The sequence below is a fragment of the Lepidochelys olivacea genome (assembly GCF_965140295.1).
Source record: "Lepidochelys olivacea isolate rLepOli2 genome assembly, chromosome: 1".
NCBI lineage: Eukaryota > Metazoa > Chordata > Testudines > Cheloniidae > Lepidochelys > Lepidochelys olivacea.
The window spans coordinates 351,096,146-351,116,118 of record NC_140411.1 but is presented as its reverse complement, the minus strand read 5'-3'; the positions used below and the strand labels follow the sequence as shown (position 1 = coordinate 351,116,118).

Genomic DNA, 19,973 nt, shown 5'->3' with positions numbered 1-19,973 from the left:
CATCTCTCCTTTATTTATCAACCGATTTTGATAAAATTTGACATGGAGTCAGTTTTTTCCTTTTTAGAGGACCCTCATATTGTGAGGCCCTAAGCTGTATCTTAGTTAATTTGTACCTTAATCTGGCACTGATGAGCAAACTGCATTTCATCAACACCACTGCAAACCTTCCTAATGATTCCCATGTTACCCTTGATGGGTTTCTTCTAATGACTTCCTGGCTGTGGACTTCTTCTATTATCAACAAAATGGGCCTGATTTTCAAGTACACTGAGGGTTTTTACATCACTCTCTAAAGTGCAAATGGAGCAGGGGCCATAAGGAATATGTTACCTACATCTACATTGACTTGAATGCTTCTTTTCCATATCAGAACAGTGTCAAAAGACTTTAGTGTCATTTAGAATTAGGCTAGTTTATCTCCTATCCATGAATATGGACCATTTCTTTCTTCCTTTGAACTTTCTAACATCAGCTGCAAAACGGATAAACTTTTTAAGCTTCTGCTTCTATCGTGTTTTGCTTCAGTTGAGACTGACTGGGGTGAAATAAGTAATTAAAAATGGTGGCAAACAGACTTGATGGTAACACTCTACAGCTGCAATAAAGAAGTAATACAACTGTGTAAGAAATATATCACTTTGGAGCTGGGGATAGGATAGGGCCCTTCATGAACCCATTGAAATATAGTCTAGCTACTCTGCTTTCCTTCTTTATTCTTTATTTTGACAATTTTCTACTCCTCTTTATTTCAAATTCAAATATATACCACATAATAGTATCAGTTTCCCAGTATAATTTATTTTCCATTCATTCTCTTTTAACATCACCAAAGGCTTGGACATTGTTTGGACAAAAGTCTCCTCCTATTTTGGATACCTCCAGTGCTAGTGAACAAGTCAAGAAAGCTTGTGGCCTGAAATCAAGAAATGTTGAGCATGAACAGTCCCCATGAACTACAATGGGATTTTGAGTCCTCAGCACTTCAGAAAAACGGGCCTGCCTCTCCTCTAAGGCATCTAAAATCAGTGACTCCTTTGGAACGAGGTTGGCTTAGCTGTGTCCAGGATCCAGATCAGTGGAATAGTGGCTGATTTAAGCCCAGGTCCAGTCCTGTTGGGTCTGGAATCTTGCACGAAATGCTCTCACTGGAATTCAAAGGACAAGAATTACCAGATCTTCCAGATTACAACAAAACAAAACAAAAAACAAAAAAAAACCCCCAAAACTAAGGTATTTTAGAATGGGACCATGGCTATATATGGGCATTTGTTCTCAACGAAGCTTGTGATGTGCCAGTGAAAAGATCATTGCTTAATGGCAAAAGTTTATTCATCAGTAATTCACTCTTTAATGCTTCAGCTTTAAATTCTTTATTGATCCTGGTGTATCTCAAAGGAGAGAGGGAGGAGTTGAGACGTGTCTCTTGGTGATGTGGACAGAATGGTGCTTGCAGCACCTTGGAGCAAATGGAGACTGAGATGGATTTACTGCATTTCTTCAAGTTTGGCAAGGATATAAACTCACATGTTTCAGGGTATCATCCAATCATGGAGATAGATCTGATTGGCAGGGGGACAGTGAAAAAGTTACTCGGTGGGCAGATGATCCCAAACCTGCGTTCTTCTGGATTTTTACCCCTCCCTGTGAAGCACCTGGTATTGACCACTGTGGGAGAGAGGCCTAATCCTCTGTAGCGCCTATGTTCTTCCGTTCCAAGGAACAGTCCATAGGTCTGGTCTGATATATAGAAGACTAGAGCAGGATTGTGCTTAAACCAAACCTGTAGCCAGATGGTTAAATCTCCCCTCGCCACCTGAGTATTATACCATGTCCTTAAAGAGGCAGAATGGTCTGGATATTGTGGCAGAGCTCTGACCTTGTCGCCATGAGTCCCACACTTCCAGGTGGTTTATGCTAGCCTCAGAGGCTCACTGCAACCCTCCACGTAGCCCTTCTCTCTCTAGGGCCAGGGTTACAGTCTACTGAGCCCTTTTCATCATAAGCCATCAAGGAGGTTGGTGAGAGAACTCCCACAGTCTCTGCTGTCCCTACAGGCTTATTCAAGAACAGTTTAGCCTCCTGTCCTGACAGGGGCCTGTCCTCCCCTCCCAGGAGGTGTTTCTGTAGTGGCGGGTTGGGGGGACCCTAATGGCAGCAGTTGTTGGCAGCCAACCTTTCACTGCCAGAGTTGCTACTCTTCCCTGGGCCACTTCCCCACAGCTCTCCACTTCTCTCTCTTAACGCCTTCTTCACCCTTACCTTATGGCTCCCTTCCCAGTGGCTTGAGGGTGTCTTCATTACCCAGCCCTTCAGCCACACTCCCTTTCCTCTGGCTCCCTTTTCCTTCCCCTGGCCTGACCGGAGTGAACTCTTTGACACTATCAGAGGTGCCTTAATTAGAGTCAGGTGCTCCCATTAGCTTAACGGCCTCACCTGACTCTCTGCAGGCCCCAGATGATATGTCTGGGGCGAGAAAGCAGAAGGAGACTCCGATGGTTGGAAGGCATGAGATGCTATGTCCTGAGGTTGGGAGTTCCACGACCACCACTCCCAAGAGGAGAAGGCGGGTGGTGGTGGTCAGGGACTCTCTCCTCCGGGGGACTGAGTCATCTATCTGCCGCCCTGACCGGGAAAACCGAGAAGTCTGCTGCTTGCCAGGAGCTAGGATTCGCGATGTGACAGAGAGACTGCCGAGACTCATCAAGCCCTCGGATCGCTACCCCTTCCTGCTTCTCCACGTGGGCACCAATGATACTGCCAAGAATGACCTTGAGCGGATCACTGCGGACTATGTGGCTCTAGGAAGAAGGATAAAGGAGTTGGAGGCGCAAGTGGTGTTCTCGTCCATCCTCCCCGTGGAAGGAAAAGGCCTAGGTAGGGACCGTCGAATCGTGGAAGTCAGCGAATGGCTACGCAGGTGGTGTCGGAGAGAAGGCTTTGGTTTCTTTGACCATGGGATGGTGTTCCATGAAGGAGGAGTGCTGGGCAGAGACGGGCTCCATCTTACGAAGAGAGGGAAGAGCATCTTTGCCAGCAGGCTGGCTAACCTAGTGAGGAGGGCTTTAAACTAGGTTCACCGGGGGAAGGAGACCAAAGCCCTGAGGTAAGTGGGAAAGCGGGATACCGGGAGGAAGCACAGGCAGGAATGTCTGTGAGGGGAGGGCTCCTGCCTCATACTGGGAATGAGGGGCGGTCAACAGGTTATCTCAAGTGCTTATATACAAATGCACAAAGCCTTGGAAACAAGCAGGGAGAACTGGAGGTCCTGGTGATGTCAAGGAACTATGACATGATCGGAACAACAGAGACTTGGTGGGATAACTCGCATGACTGGAGTACTGTCATGGATGGTTATAAACTGTTCAGGAAGGACAGGCAGGGCAGAAAAGGTGGGGGAGTAGCACTGTATGTAAGGGAGCAGTATGACTGCTCAGAGCTCTGGTACGAAACTGCAGAAAAACCTGAGTGTCTCTGGATTAAGTTTAGAAGTGTGTGCAACAAGAGTGATGTAGTGGTAGGAGTCTGCTATAGACCACCAGACCAGGGGGATGAGGTAGATGAGGCTTTCTTCCGGCAGCTCGCGGAAGCTATTAGATCGCATGCCCTGATTCTCATGGGTGACTTTAATTTTCCTGATATCTGCTGGGAGAGCAATACAGCGGTGCATAGACAATCCAGGAAGTTTTTGGAAAGCGTAGGGGACAATTTCCTGGCGCAAGTGCTAGAGGAGCCAACTAGGGGGGGCGCTTTTCTTGACCTGCTGCTCACAAACCGGGTAGAATTAGTGGGGGAAGCAAAAGTGGATGGGAATCTGGGAGGCAGTGACCATGAGTTGGTTGAGTTCAGGATCCTGACGCAGGGAAGAAAGGTAAGCAGCAGGATACGGACCCTGGACTTCAGGAAAGCAGACTTCGACTCCCTCAGGGAACGGATGGCCAGGATCCCCTGGGGGACTAACTTGAAGGGGAAAGGAGTCCAGGAAAGCTGGCTGTATTTCAAGGAATCCCTGTTGAGGTTACAGGGACAAACCATCCCGATGAGTCGAAAGAATAGTAAATATGGCAGGCGACCAGCTTGGCTTAATGGTGAAATCCTAGTGGATCTTAAACATAAAAAAGAAGCTTACAAGAAGTGGAAGGTTGGACATATGACCAGGGAAGAGTATAAAAATATTGCTCGGGCATGTAGGAATGATATCAGGAGGGCCAAATCGCACCAGGAGCTGCAGCTAGCCAGAGATGTCAAGAGTAATAAGAAGGGTTTCTTCAGGTATGTTGGCAACAAGAAGAAAGCCAAGGAAAGTGTGGGCCCCTTACTGAATGAGGGAGGCAACCTAGTGACAGAGGATGTGGAAAAAGCTAATATACTCAATGCTTTTTTTGCCTCTGTTTTCACTAACAAGGTCAGCTCCCAGACTGCTGCACTGGGCATCACAAAATGGGGAAGAGATGGCCAGCCCTCTGTGGAGATAGAGGTGGTTAGGGACTATTTAGAAAAGCTGGACGTGCACAAGTCCATGGGGCCGGACGAGTTGCATCCGAGAGTGCTGAAGGAATTGGCGGCTGTGATTGCAGAGCCATTGGCCATTATCTTTGAAAACTCGTGGCGACCCGGGGAAGTCCCGGATGACTGGAAAAAGGCTAATGTAGTGCCAATCTTTAAAAAAGGGAAGAAGGAGGATCCTGGGAACTACAGGCCAGTCAGCCTCACCTCAGTCCCTGGAAAAATCATGGAGCAGGTCCTCAAAGAATCAATCCTGAAGCACTTGCATGAGAGGAAAGTGATCAGGAACAGCCAGCATGGATTCACCAAGGGAAGGTCATGCCTGACTAATCTAATCGCCTTTTATGATGAGATTACTGGTTCTGTGGATGAAGGGAAAGCAGTGGATGTATTGTTTCTTGACTTTAGCAAAGCTTTTGACACGGTCTCCCACAGTATTCTTGTCAGCAAGTTAAGGAAGTATGGGCTGGATGAATGCACTATAAGGTGGGTAGAAAGCTGGCTAGATTGTCGGGCTCAACGGGTAGTGATCAATGGCTCCATGTCTAGTTGGCAGCCGGTATCAAGTGGAGTGCCCCAAGGGTCGGTCCTGGGGCCGGTTTTATTCAATATCTTCATAAATGATCTGGAGGATGGTGTGGATTGCACTCTCAGCAAATTTGCAGATGATACTAAACTGGGAGGAGTGGTAGATACGCTGGAGAGGAGGGATAGGATACAGAAGGACCTAGACAAATTGGAGGATTGGGCCAAACGGAATCTGATGAGGTTCAATAAGGATAAGTGCAGGGTCCTGCACTTAGGACGGAAGAACCCAATGCACAGCTACAGACTAGGGACCGAATGGCTAGGCAGCAGTTCTGCGGAAAAGGACCTAGGGGTGACAGTGGACGAAAAGCTGGATATGAGTCAGCAGTGTGCCCTTGTTGCCAAGAAGGCCAATGGCATTTTGGGATGTATAAGTAAGGGCATAGCGAGCAGATCGAGGGACGTGATCGTTCCCCTCTATTCGACATTGGTGAGGCCTCATCTGGAGTACTGTGTCCAGTTTTGGGCCCCACACTTCAAGAAGGATGTGGATAAATTGGAGAGAGTCCAGCGAAGGGCAACAAAAATGATTAGGGGACTGGAACACATGACTTATGAGGAGAGGCTGAGGGAGCTGGGATTGTTTAGCCTGCAGAAGAGAAGAATGAGGGGGGATTTGATAGCTGCTTTCAACTACCTGAAAGGGGGTTCCAAAGAGGATGGCTCTAGACTTCTCAATGGTAGCAGATGACAGAACGAGGAGTAATGGTCTCAAGTTGCAGTGGGGGAGGTTTCGGTTGGATATTAGGAAAAACTTTTTCACTAAGAGGGTGGTGAAACACTGGAATGTGTTACCTAGGGAGGTGGTAGAATCTCCTTCCTTAGAGGTTTTTAAGGTCAGGCTTGACAAAGCCCTGGCTGGGATGATTTAACTGGGAATTGGTCCTGCTTTGAGCAGGGGGTTGGACCAGATGACCTTCTGGGGTCCCTTCCAACCCTGATATTCTATGATTCTATGTATCCAGCCTAGCCTGGAGCAGCCCCCGCTCTAGTCAGTCAGGGAACAGAAAACTGCTTATCCAGTGACCAGTATATCTGCCTTCTACTACTCTGTACCCAACTGGCCTGAGTCTATCAGAGTACATTTTTCCTTTTGTGTAGTCAAATAACAAAAATTGATTAGTGAAATATGTTTGTCTTCTGGGAATGGAGAACCACAAAAATCTTGAAGAAAAATGTAGTGGGAAATGTAATCTTTTCATCTGCAGTTCCTGCAATGTCAAGCCATGGTATATCCAGGGACTTTTATATAAGAATTATAGAATTGTAGAAGAGTAGGAAGGTAAGGGACCTCAAGAGGTCTTCTAGTCCAGTCCCCTGCACTCAAGGCAGGCCTCAGTATTATCTAAACCATTCCTGACAGGTGTTTTTCTAACCTGCTCTTAAAAATTTCCAATGGCAGATATTCCACAAACTCCATAGGCAATGTACTCCAGTGCTTAACTACCCTGACAGTTAGGAAGTTTTTCCTAATGTGCAACCCAAACTGCCCTTCCTGTAAATTAAGCCCATTGTTTTTTGGCCTATCCTCAAAGATTAAAGATAATTTTTCTCCCTCTTCCTTGTGTACGGGGAGATTTTGGCAAACCAGTAAATTGCCTGAAACCATTATTGCTTATTGCTAAAAGCAGTCATGTCAGCAGGCCGTAAATTGGCCATGCAGCAGCCCCAGCTTAACCAAGACAGGAGGGGGAGGGAGTTTTGGGTGCCACAGAAAGGGCAGCCTGACCCCGCATCCTTTCTGATCAGAATTGTGTTGAAGCTGCTGATACATGCATTGTAGAAGAGCAGGATGTGCCCTCAGGAATGTGTCTCTCAAGGCGTGCAAACTCTGGAAAAAAACCCACACCTGGTTAATCAATAATCAGAAGGAAACCTCTTGCTTGACCATTGAAACTGCTTGCTTGACAAGTTTTATTTAAGTGACATGTCATTATATTACTAATGTATAACTAAGGGGGGAAAGTTTGAGGCAGTGGGGCTTCTCAGAAGGGGCTGTTCAGGGACTCTCCCTCTGGATGCATCTTGTGTTCCCCACCGGCAGATGTGCTGCCACTGTGCCACTAGAGAGACACCCTCAGCTTCAGTAATTATCGAGGGTTGGGGGTGTTTTGCTAATCTGTTGTGGACATGTGTAAGTGCTTGAGACTTAGTAAAGTTTAGCTTTAAGTGAAAGCACTCTTGCGTTGTCCTGTTTGTGCCAGCCATCGATCGGTCGGACGGCTGTGTCTCCCCTGATTTATTTCCTGACACCACCTCGCACAGAGTAAAAGTTACCAAGAGCTTTGGGTTGAAAGAACCCTGGGTAACACTTCTAGCAACGTTTTATGAAGTTAAAAGTTGTATTTATGTCCCCTCTCAGTTGTGTCTTCAGACTAAACAATCACACTTTTTTCAATCTTGCCTCATAGGTCATATTTCTAGACCTTTAATCTTTTTTTTTTGCTCTTCTTTGGACTTTCTCCAATTTGTCCACATCTTTCTTGAAATGTGGCACCCAGAACTAGACACAATATTCCAGCTGAGGCCTAATCAGCGCAGAGTAGAGCAGAGCAATAGCTACAAGAAGGGGGAGAGAGGCAGGTCCAAGATATGGGGAAGGGCAGGAGCATGGTGTGCAGGGAGGAGAGGAGCCAGCAAGGGTTAGGAAAGGAAACAGCATGACTCTTGGAGGCAGGGTCCTGTGGAAAGCCGGCATATGATCATGGAATTAAGAACTAGCTCAGCACGCACAAGGGGCTGAATTCAGGTTGTCAGCAGAGGAGTCTGTGGCATGGGTTGCTGGTCATTTCCCTGGGCAGCTTCCCCGCTCCCACCCGGCCGGGCCATGGGGAGCCTGGGACTCTGCAAGCATCCAATGAGTTCCCAACCACCTTCCCCGAGACAGGCTCTGCACTGAAGGCCATGGGAGGCCAGGACACAGAGATGAGTTTGTCAGAGGCCACCAAAAATATTGTTGTGAGAAACCTACAGCCCACAATTTGGGGGCATTTAATTCCGCGAAAGACTATGACCGTCAAGCATAATATCACTATGAGATCTGTTTATGTGGAGGTGAACGAGGACATTGAGGTGAAGGTAACACAGAGAGCAAGCAGCAGAGTCATCAATAAAACACAGTTATAGTGATTACTCATGCCACATACTTACCAAAACTCCTGAATGGCACTGGAGAGTTTCCATTCAAGGCTTCCGAATATCCCATTGCAGCATCCATGAAGTCAGCAGAATGATCCCAGGAATGTAGCTGGCCCATAAAGATTTCAGAGGAAAGAGAGCTTCAGGATGTAATGTGCTCCTCAGCGAAGAACAAACTGATAGTCACAAACACAGAGGAAAAAATTACATCCATTGAAGGAGTTCTCAAAGTTTGGTTTTAATACTATCCCAGCCATGTTCTGCATGATATATATTTTTAATGGACTGTAAATCCCAAGCATTAATGATAAAAATTCTACACATTTATACTTCTTCGAAAGAGTATTTTTGTAGGACAAAGGAAGTAACAAGGACTCAAAAGAGCTGGTTTAGGTTTTTCTTTCTTTCTTTCTTTCTTTCCATGTCCTCAATTGCAATAGGAGCTTATCATTAAAGTTTTTATTCAAACGACCCTTATAGATTAAGTTTACTGTCTTCCATGCTGCATGCTTCAGATTTATCTCAGTGGCAGAAAGCTGTCTTGCTTCACAAATGTGTGGAATGATATTCCAGAAAGCATGTGTGGACAGCTACAACAGGCCATATGTAAGACAGTGTCCTGACTCCACAGTGCTCATACAAGCCCTACCTGCTGTTGTGACCTTCCCAGGAGCAATTCAGGAAAGTACAGTGGGATCCCAACGAGCAGCTGACATCAGATGTGGTGATGGGTGTATATGTGGTCAGAGAGGCTAAGAATGTTAAGGAGGAATGTACGGTTATGGGGATTCCTGTGGTTATTGGTGATTATACTGATCCCAGTGGGACACATTTTGGTATACTCTTCCAGCATGACCGTGGACATCTGATCACTAGTCTCTGGGAATGGTTTACCAACCAATTATACATCCACCTTTTAGTAGCTGCATCTAGGTTGTATTTCCCAAGTGTGTTTATGAGACGATCATGCAAGAAAGTATCAAAAGCCTTACAAAAATTGAGATATTCCACATCAACAGCTTTCCCCCTATCCACAAGTCTTGTTACCCTGTCAAATAAGTTATTAGTTTGTTTGATGCAATTTGTTCTTGATAAATACATGCTCACTATTACTAATAATTTCTTATCTTCTAGGGAACTGCAAAATGATCCCTTAATTATTTGCTACATTGTCTTTCGTGACTCCTGCAGATGACTTGGTGTCATGCAATTTACATATACGGGCAGAACGGATGCACTCAGGTGTATTTGCAATATCCTTCTGAAATCAACTTTAGGTCATGTCATTTCACTAGGGAGTGGACATTGCTGCTGACCAGTTGATGAACACATGTGGGCAAAGACTTAGAGAAGATTAATTGAACTGAGTTTTATTGGTGCAATGAAATCCTAAATCCCAATATGAAGCTGAACTATTTCTGCCCCATTGCCTTAAAACTTAAAACTTCTCAGTTCATCTCCAGCATTGCAAAATGAGTACAAAATTGGTGTCAAGGAGCAGACCTGGTTGAATTTACACCTCCCACTAGGTTGTAGTGGGCTTTCTAGATGGATGCTAAGTGCTACATGTCACGGGAGGTCCCAGCAGAGCAGAAGAGAAGAATGTCCTGGAAAAAAGAGAATTATTCTGAAAAAGGGCTGCTGGCTACACAATTAAGTTTCCACACAGTCTCTGTTGGAGAGTTTATTTTTCAAAATGTGCAACAAAATAACATGCAAGAGATACATAGGTTTGAACATTCATCCTTACCCCAGGCAGAGCAATAGGAATGGAAACAGGGATTGGTATTTGCTGAGGGCTCCAGAGAAGAAATTAAGAACATAAGAAAAGCCAAACTGGGTGAGAGCAAAGGTCCATCTAGCCCAGTACCCTGTCTTTCATCAATGGCCAATGCTAAGTGCTTCAGAGGGAATGAACAGAACCGGTGATCATCAAATGATCCATCCCCTGTCTCCCATTCCTAGGTTCTAGCAAATAGGGGCTAGGGACACCATCCCTGTTCATCCTGGCTAATACCCATTGATGGACCTGACTTCCTTGAATTTATCTAGGGTTTTCTTTTTGAACCATGTTCTAGTCTTGGCCTTCAAAAAATCCTCTGGTAAAGAGTTCCACAGGTTAACTGTGCATTCTCTGAAGAAATACTTCCTTCTCTTTGTCTTAAACCTGCTGCCTATTAATTTCATTCAGTGACCCCTAGTTTTTGTGTTATGAGAAGGAGTAAATAAGATTTCTTATTTACTTTCTCCACCCCAGTCATCAATTTATAGACCTCTATCATATCTCCCCTTAATCATCTCTTTTCCAAGGTGAAAGGCCCAGTCTTCTTAATCTCTCCTCATAGAGAAGCTGTTCTACACCCCTACGGCTTTTTGGTGCCCTTCTTAATCTTTTCCAATTCGAATATACCTTTTTGGAGATGGGGTGACCACATCTGCATGCAGTATTCAAGATGTGGGTGTGACTTGGATTTATCTAGAGGCAAGAAGATATTTTCTGTCTTATAATGTTTACCTGGCATTTGTCTTTCTGAATAATCCCTACTGAAACACTCAAAGCCAGGGGAAGGCAGGCTCCGTCGAATAGGGTGGGTGGTCTATGGAGTTCAGGTTGAGAAGACCTTTCTCGTGAAGAGCTAAACTTTCAAAGCACTCCAGAAGCAAAATCAGCCTGTCCTGAAAGTTGCTCTGCCAATCAAGGAGTTGGGGCTACAGTTAACCTTGCTGAAACCAAGCCATTTGGTGGCCACTTGTCTTTTCCTTCCAAAAACCTGGGTCGCTATCCCGCAAAGACTCACAAACACTCTTACTGTGGACCATGTGACTGGTCTTCTTCAAACCATAGGAAAACTTCCCTTCTTAAATGGAAAAGCTGTCTGGTCTTTGCAGGAAAAGAGTCTTTGCTAAAACAGAAAAACCAAAGAGGAACTCCACCAATCTAAGGACGGCTCTCATAATGCTGTGAACTGAAGCGCTTCAATGGCGCCGATCACTGCATGGCTTTGAAAAGGTGCAACTTGAGAAGTACCTGGTGCTGCCGCTGATAAAGGGATGAATCTCCTACAGCGCAATTTTTAAATGAGGAGGGAGAAACAAAGAGAACCAGAGACTGATCTTATGATGCTGCATAGGTTTTAATGCAAATGCAATTGGCAGTACAGAGTTACAGGAAGAAATAATACAGAGCAGAAAGAATGTATTTCCAGTGACTCAAGGAGAGCTGTGACTGATCAAAGGCCTCAATGGGACGTATTTCAGACACAATGTTCTTTTTGCATTGGTGCAGATGCAGAGGTTGACAAATGAGTCCCCATTGTAACCATTTTAAGTTTTTTGTTCTACCCCAATCGATGTGTAATGTGACAAAGCAAAAGAGAAGCAGGAATTAGGCAGCTTCTCCATTAGACATCTTCCAAAGCAAAGGTCAAAGTAAGACACCAGAGGTACGGATTGATGAAAAGGATAGAACATATATGGCCTAATTCTGCTTGACAGCAAGGTCTCTTTTTCCCACTCTCGAGGGACTTCAAGTGATAATAAATGTAAATGATACCTGTCTTCAGGCCCCTGATGCCTTCACCCTGCGGGGTTAGTGTAAACAGCCTGCGTGTAATTCAGAATGACTCGACATGTGTAAGCGAGAATCAGCACATGACTGGAAAAGCCTTTGCACAAAGGGTCCTAAAGCGTAACATTAGAAATGCAGCAGGGCTATCAGACCAAGGTGCTGAGCACACACAGCTCCCACTGAGCTCAACTGGAGCCATGTTTGCACAGCACTTCTGAAAGCCATGCCCAAAAGGTCAGCGGTGAATCTGGATGTTGCTGTTCATTTCCTGGTTCTTCCTTCATCCACAGATGTTCCTGCAGGCTTTACAATGGCCCACAGCTTCCACTGAGGTACCTATGGCAAGATACCCCGGAACCGCATATTCCCCCCCGTAACCATAACCGCACAGGTAACCGCCTAATCCCCCATAACCACATCTCCCGTAACCCCAAGGGCCCCCGTACCCACCATAGCCCCCTAAACCATACCATCCTCCGTAACGGCCTCCATAGCCGTACAATCCCCCAGGACCGAAGGAGCCCCCGAAACCGGGTCCGACCACAGGTGCTCCTATGGCTCCCACTTCACTGTGTTGAGGGAAATTGCTGAGAATTGGTCCCGGGAGGGTCACGACCACCGGTGACGGTCTGATCACCACTTCAGAGTCAGGGCACTGCCTAACCCATGGCACGTTGCAGCTGCCAGTAACTGGACAGGGCCGGGCCACCCCGCATTCTGGATAGCGAAAGCTGGAGTAACTCATCTTTCTGGGATGGAGGTAAACCTGAAACACACACCAGGAACTAGAGTAAAGAGAAGGTACAAGTGCCAGTGGATGAAAGGCTTCAAATCTCAGTTACTATTGCAGCGAGGTCTTCCTGGGTCCCGAGAGAGAGAGAGAGGAGAAGTGGCCTTAGCCCCCATGTTCATGGTCACATATATTTCCTATATCCTTTTTCTACGCCTCTTGTCCACTCGCACTAAACTTCCCTCCCAACCAGCCCCTTTGAGCCCCTCTCAATGTCGTTGTCTAAAAAACACCAACTGGATTAAGGGGAACTATTTCTATGCTGGACACCTAGGATTCTGTGTTCATTTGAGACATTTCTCAAAGAGAAGATGGCTGGGATATTGGTAATTGCATCCCTTCATTTGAGGACTTAAGTTCTGCACGCAAACCAGTTGAGTCCGGTATCACAGTGTAGTCCTTTGATGATGAAGAAACAGAGACTTTGCTTTTCTCCAAAGAAATCACTAAGGACAAGCTGGGGTACAGTGGGTTTAGGTCCACTGACTTTCATGGAGTGACACTAAATAACACCATTCGAGAAGAAGCACCTCCAATGGCTCTTTCTGCTCAGAAGAACATAGGAATTGATAGATTGGATCACACCATTTGTCAGCTTCATCCATTCTCCTGTCTCCAATAATGAGGAGTAACAGCAGCATCAAGTGATAATAAATGTAAATGATGCCTGTCTTCAGGCCCCTGATGCCTTCACCCTGCGGGGTTAGTGTAAACAGCCTGCGTGCCTCTTTAGGGCAACAAAAATGATTAGGGGTCTGGAACACATGACTTATGAGGAGAGGCTGTGGGAGCTGGGATTGTTTAGCCTGCAGAAGAGAAGAATGAGGGGGGATTTGATAGTTGCTTTCAACTGCCTGAAAGGGGGTTCCAAAGAGGATGGCTCTAGACTGTTCTCAATGGTAGCAGATGACAGAACGAGGAGTAATGGTCTCAAGTTGCAGTGGGGGAGGTTTAGATTGGATATTAGGAAAAACTTTTTCACTAAGAGGGTGGTGAACCACTGGAATGCGTTACCTAGAGAGGTGGTAGAATCTCCTTCCTTAGAGGTTTTTAAGGTCAGGCTTGACAAAGCCCTGGCTGGGATGATTTAACTGGGAATTGGTCCTGCTTCGAGCAGGGGGTTGGACTAGATGACCTTCTGGGGTCCCTTCCAACCCTGATATTCTATGATTCTATGATCAGCGTAAAGGAGAAGACCACTGAATTGGCCCTTTCTGGACTAACCTGAACAGGTTTCTTCCTAATCCAACTAAGTGAAAAATGGCGAAGGGACTTCCAAGAGTTACCTAGAAGATGTAAATGCCCCGATTCTATTTGCAGTTTACAGGAATTATGTTTCCCAAATGCATATGTTGCTCATAAATTCCCCGATCAGCTTCGAATCGTGAATCCTCTAGCACTTGCAAGTGAGTTACTGCACAACATAATAGTGGAAGAAAATCATGATCTCTGATGCAAATCACAGGGAGTAAGAGCAAGATTCAGTCCTAAATATAAATGGACTCTACTGTGACATCTCTATGGTTAGTAAGAGATTGAGTCGAAATGGAATTACCTAATTCACTGAGGAGATGAAGTCCGGAGAAGTGTTTAGAAGAGCGCTGAGTCTTGTGTGCTTTTATACAGTCCCTGGGACTGCCTGGAGGATCTGCCATGTCATTTGTGGAGGAGGTCTGAATTAGTTACAAAACAAACTTGATTGCCTTGCTATGTCGTCCTTTGGATAGAGCTCTTTTCCTCAGGGGTTGTGATGATTGGGCTAATTGCAGCCTCAGTGGGCGTGAGACGCACGTTGCACTCTTCATCTTTCTTTCATCTTAAAATTGTACAGGCCGACTGCGTTCCTCGTGTCATTCCACTGACTTCATGGGGGCTGCAGTGAGAATGAGCTTCAGGCTGTTTCTGAGTGGCATCAGTAGCACGACAGGCTCTGATGAAAGGAATCTAGTCTGGTCCTTTCCATTCATGCTGGTTGTTGTTAGGGACACGGGGCAGTTCATTCTACACCGGCTAGGAAGGTGGGAGCCACTTTTTTGCATTCTTACCAGCTCCATCTCCAGTGGGCCAGATCCAAGTCCCTTTGAAGTTTCATTCATTGCCTCCAGTGTGTTTCCTGTCTGGACCCTTAGTCTGAAATTCCCCCTTTGGCACAGGAGATAGTACGCTGCCTATAGACTACTTTAATCCCACAATGAATTTATAAACTAGATCTTATCAGGGACTTCAATGGAGCCTTTGCGATGACCTGCTGTTCAGGGTGAATTTCACCCTATGGTGAGTACAACTTGACTTACCACTGGACCTCCATTTGGGTCACCAATGCTGTCTCAAAGGGCTTCCTCCAGCAGCTTCGGTCATGGGTCAAGTTCAGGGATGGCAGAGAGTGAAGGAAAGCAGTGCTCTTTTATAGAAATAAATTGAGGTGTTGTACGACAATTCAGCTGACTTAGACCAGCAACAAGACCAGGAGAAACAAAAATCATGTATTCTTGGAGAAGGAGGAGAGGCTGTGTGATGCGATTTGAGATAAAATCTGACCAACCACAGGGCATGTTGCAGAAAACATTCCTGCCAGAAGCAGAATGTTGTTTGAAGTGTAAAATGTGTCCTCAAGAGTGGGTCCCATGTGCAGGGAGGAAGTCAGAAGTATCTTCCTTTGATTTCAAGCAACCACTTGAAGCTCTTTGAAGCTGAATCAGCTGTGCTGATTTACACCAAGAGAGCACAGTCTACTGAGCCATTTTCAACATAAGCCAGCGACGGAGGCGAGGAGAAGCTATCCTCCCTTGCACAGTCTCTGTTGTCTCCCAGTCTCAGTGATTAATCAGGGGGGAAAAGGGGAGGAGCCTGGGCCCACCCTCTCCTCCAGGCTCCAGCCCAAGGACCCTAATACTATTAGCTATAGTAGCTGACCTTTTAGAAACATGACACGTACAATTCCCTCCGCGGCTTCCCCACAACAGCCCCCACTTCCTCCGGCTCCACTTCCCCCTTACCTCAGGGCCTCCTTCCTTGTGCCTGATATGGTGTGTACTGCTCAGTATCTCCAACAGCGCAGCTTCCTCCCACGGCTCCTGAATGCACACCCACCTGACTGACTGGGAGGCTTTTAACTAGTTTCAGCCAGCCCCTGATTGGCTTCAGGTATCCCAATCAACCTACCATTCTCCCTGCCTTCTGGAAAGCTCTTCATTGGCCCCAGGTGCCTTAACTGACCTGGAGCAGCTGCCATTTCACTTATCCTGGTACCAGGGATTTGTTTAGCCTGGAGCTAATATATCTATCTTCTACTACTTTTCTATAGCTAGTGGGCCTTGCCCCCTCACAATACCAAATACAAAACTCTCTTTCAATGAAAATGAAACAGCCCCAAATTGGGTGGCTTTAAGTGATAACCTGATTCACAGAAGGATACTAGTGACTTTGGCCTCCACTTTTTTTATGACTCTATTAATCAATGCGGAGTTGTGTAATTCCCACAACAATTTATTAATATGCTGAGAATACTACCCTTTCCATGTGTGAAACACCAGTGCGTGTTTGCGAGGGGCTATGAAATCTTGAGTTTGAAGCACCCTGAAGAACTTCCAGCCTTAACACCCTGACTCTCTTTGTTTCATAGGCCTAGAAACAGAGGCACATTGAGGTGAAGGTCACATGGGGCTCAGCTGCAGAAACAGAAATACACCCTAATACTTCTGACGCATCCTACCACAGGCTGAGCCCAAGGTTGATCCCTGTTACACTGTGTTCCAAGACAAGCTTAGTAACATGTTGGGTTAAAAATGTTTGTATCCTTGGATCTAAGCACCAACATTTAGAGAAAATGGCTAATGTTCTGATCCACTTTCACTGTGTCTTCTTAAACATGAGGATAATACTTCTCCATAGGAATTACAAGTCTGTCAGTTTCAATTTTCTCCACGAGTGCGGTGGCCTTGGAAATCTCCATATGTAATTCAACCATCACAAACTTGCTTTAAGTCAAACCACCTGTCAGGATGAAGTCACCACATGCCCCATGTGTACTGCTTTTTCTTTTCTTAGAAATACATCTCTGTCGTGGGTCAGAGTCACGCAATGGTCATAGAATCATAGAATCATAGAATATCAGGGTTGGAAGGGACCCCAGAAGGTCATCTAGTCCAACCCCCTGCTCAAAGCAGGACCAATTCCCAGTTAAATCATCCCAGCCAGGGCTTTGTCAAGCCTGACCTTAAAAACCTCTAAGGAAGGAGATTCTACCACCTCCCTAGGTAACGCATTCCAGTGTTTCACCACCCTCTTAGTGAAAAAGTTTTTCCTAATATCCAATCTAAACCTCCCCCACTGCAACTTGAGACCATTACTCCTCGTTCTGTCATCTGCTACCATTGAGAACAGTCTAGAGCCATCCTCTTTGGAACCCCCTTTCAGGTAGTTGAAAGCAGCTATCAAATCCCCCCTCATTCTTCTCTTCTGCAGGCTAAACAATCCCAGCTCCCTCAGCCTCTCCTCATAAGTCATGTGTTCCAGACCCCTAATCATTTTTGTTGCCCTTCGCTGGACTCTCTCCAATTTATCCACATCCTTCTTGTAGTGTGGGGCCCAAAACTGGACACAGTACTCGAAATGAGGCCTCACCAATGTCGAATAGAGGGGAACGATCACGTCCCTCGATCTGCTCGCTATGCCCCTACTTTTACATCCCAAATGCCTTTGGCCTTCTTGGCAACAAGGGCACACTGCTGACTCATATCCAGCTTCTCATCCACTGTCACCCCTAGGTCCTTTTCCGCAGAACTGCTGCCTAGCCATTCGGTCCCTAGTCTGTAGCTGTGCATTCGGTTCTTCCGTCCTAAGTGCAGGACCCTGCACTTATCCTTATTGAACCTCATCAGATTTCTTTTGGCCCAATCCTCCAATTTGTCTAGGTCCTTCTGTATCCTATCCCTCCCCTCCAGCATATCTACCACTCCTCCCAGTTTAGTATCATCTGCAAATTTGCTGAGAGTGCAATCCACACCATCCTCCAGATCATTTATGAAGATATTGAACAAAACCGGCCCCAGGACCGACCCTTGGGGCACTCCACTTGATACCGGCTGCCAACTAGACATGGAGCCATTGATCACTACCCGTTGAGCCCGACAATCTAGCCAGCTTTCTACCCACCTTATAGTGCATTCATCCAGCCCATACTTCCTTAACTTGCTGACAAGAATACTGTGGGAGACCGTGTCAAAAGCTTTGCTAAAGTCAAGAAACAATACATCCACTGCTTTCCCTTCATCCACAGAACCAGTAATCTCATCATAAAAGGCGATTAGATTAGTCAGGCATGACCTTCCCTTGGTGAATCCATGCTGGCTGTTCCTGATCACTTTCCTCTCATGCAAGTGCTTCAGGATTGATTCTTTGAGGACCTGCTCCATGATTTTTCCAGGGACTGAGGTGAGGCTGACTGGCCTGTAGTTCCCAGGATCCTCCTTCTTCCCTTTTTTAAAGATTGGCACTACATTAGCCTTTTTCCAGTCATCCGGGACTTCCCCGGGTCGCCACGAGTTTTCAAAGATAATGGCCAATGGCTCTGCAATCACAGCCGCCAATTCCTTCAGCACTCTCGGATGCAACTCGTCCGGCCCCATGGACTTGTGCACGTCCAGCTTTTCTAAATAGTCCCTAACCACCTCTATCTCCACAGAGGGCTGGCCATCTCTTCCCCATTTTGTGATGCCCAGCGCAGCAGTCTGGGAGCTGACCTTGTTAGTGAAAACAGAGGCAAAAAAAGCATTGAGTACATTAGCTTTTTCCACATCCTCTGTCACTAGGTTGCCTCCCTCATTCAGTAAGGGGCCCACACTTTCCTTGGCTTTCTTCTTGTTGCCAACATACCTGAAGAAACCCTTCTTGTTACTCTTGACATCTCTGGCTAGCTGCAGCTCCAGGTGCGATTTGGCCGTCCTGATATCATTCCTACATGCCTGAGCAATATTTTTATACTCTTCCCTGGTCATATGTCCAACCTTCCACTTCTTGTAAGCTTCTTTTTTATGTTTAAGATCCACTAGGATTTCACCATTAAGCCAAGCTGGTCGCCTGCCATATTTACTATTCTTTCGACTCATCGGGATGGTTTGTCCCTGTAACCTCAACAGGGATTCCTTGAAATACAGCCAGCTCTCCTGGACTTCTTTCCCCTTCAAGTTAGTCCCCCAGGGGATCCTGGCCATCCGTTCCCTGAGGGAGTCGAAGTCTGCTTTTCTGAATTCCAGGGTCCGTATCCTGCTGCTTACCTTTCTTCCCTGCGTCAGGATCCTGAACTCAACCAACTCATGGTCACTGCCTCCCAGATTCCCATCCACTTTTGCTTCCCCCAGTGGATTCTTTCTGGTGTGTGAAATGAGGTACACCACAGGTTATGTCTGCCACATGGCCTTCTTTATACCTGAGGATAAGAATGGTCCAAAGGAATTGTAAGTGTGTACTTTTGAATTTTTTTTATGTGTACTGAAAGAAAAAACCTCAAAATAGAATTCAGAATGGGAAAAGTTTTGTTACAAGACAATTTATGTCTGCTGAAGTAAGCAGCAGCAGCTCCCTGCAGCGCCCAGCTGTTGCTGAGGAATTGCTGAGCTGTGCATTCGGTTCTTCAGTCCTAAGCTCCCTGCAGCTGAGGAATAGCTGTTACCAAGGGCAGTGAGACGCGCCACCTTGATATTTGTGCTGCTGCCACCAGCAGGGGTAGGCGCCCTGCACCGCGCAGCCTCCTCGGGGGTTCTGGGCCGCGGCTCCGCAGACGTGCGAAGCAGGTGTGCGCAGAGCCATAGGTGCTGTCTGACTTGTCTTTGGAGCCGGTTGTATTATTCGATTGATGGGGTTCTCCCATACGCAGCTCCTCCACTCCTCCCTGGCCAGGGCACGGGGAGTCTGGGACTCCACAGTGGGCCGATGCATTCCCAACCCACCTTCCAGGGAGCGGGCTCTCTCTGAAGGGGTGCAGGAGGCAGGGAGAGAGAGACAGGATTTTCAGAAAGAAACCAAAAAATGGTTGAGAGACCATATTGAGATGAAGGTTACACAGGGAGCAAGTGGCAGAGTCAGCAATAAAACCAGTCATTGTGACTACTCCTCCCCATACTTCCCATTGCTCCTGAACTGCATTGGACAGTTCCCATTCAAGGCGTCTGAATATACCAGCGAAGCATCTATGAAGTTAGTAGAATGATTGAAGGAATGTAGTTGTCCCACCAAGTTTTCAGAAGAAAGAAAAAGAGGAATAAGGAAAGACAGCTGCAGCTCCCAGTGCCCAGGAAAGGAGAACTGCAGCCACTGGGAGCTGCAGGGAACCATGCCTGCGGACGATCAATGTAAACAAAACATCTCACAGCCTGACAGCAGATT

General features: G+C 46.4%; 1 protein-coding gene across 1 annotated transcript in view; it reads right to left on the bottom strand.

Moving 5' to 3' along the window:
• Positions 1 to 14,170, bottom strand: part of LOC311525193 (uncharacterized protein) — a gene marked incomplete at its 3' end in the record, with an annotated part of 47,193 nt that extends 33,023 nt beyond the window's left edge. The window contains exons 1-2 of the mRNA XM_084637098.1: positions 14,146 to 14,170; positions 12,247 to 12,566 (exon numbers count right to left, since the gene is read on the bottom strand). Of these exons, the coding sequence (XP_084493224.1) occupies positions 12,247 to 12,545 (299 nt within the window). The 5' untranslated portion in view covers positions 12,546 to 12,566; positions 14,146 to 14,170. The remainder of the gene's footprint in view (positions 1 to 12,246; positions 12,567 to 14,145) is intronic.
• Between the last annotated feature and the right edge of the window lie 5,803 nt (positions 14,171 to 19,973).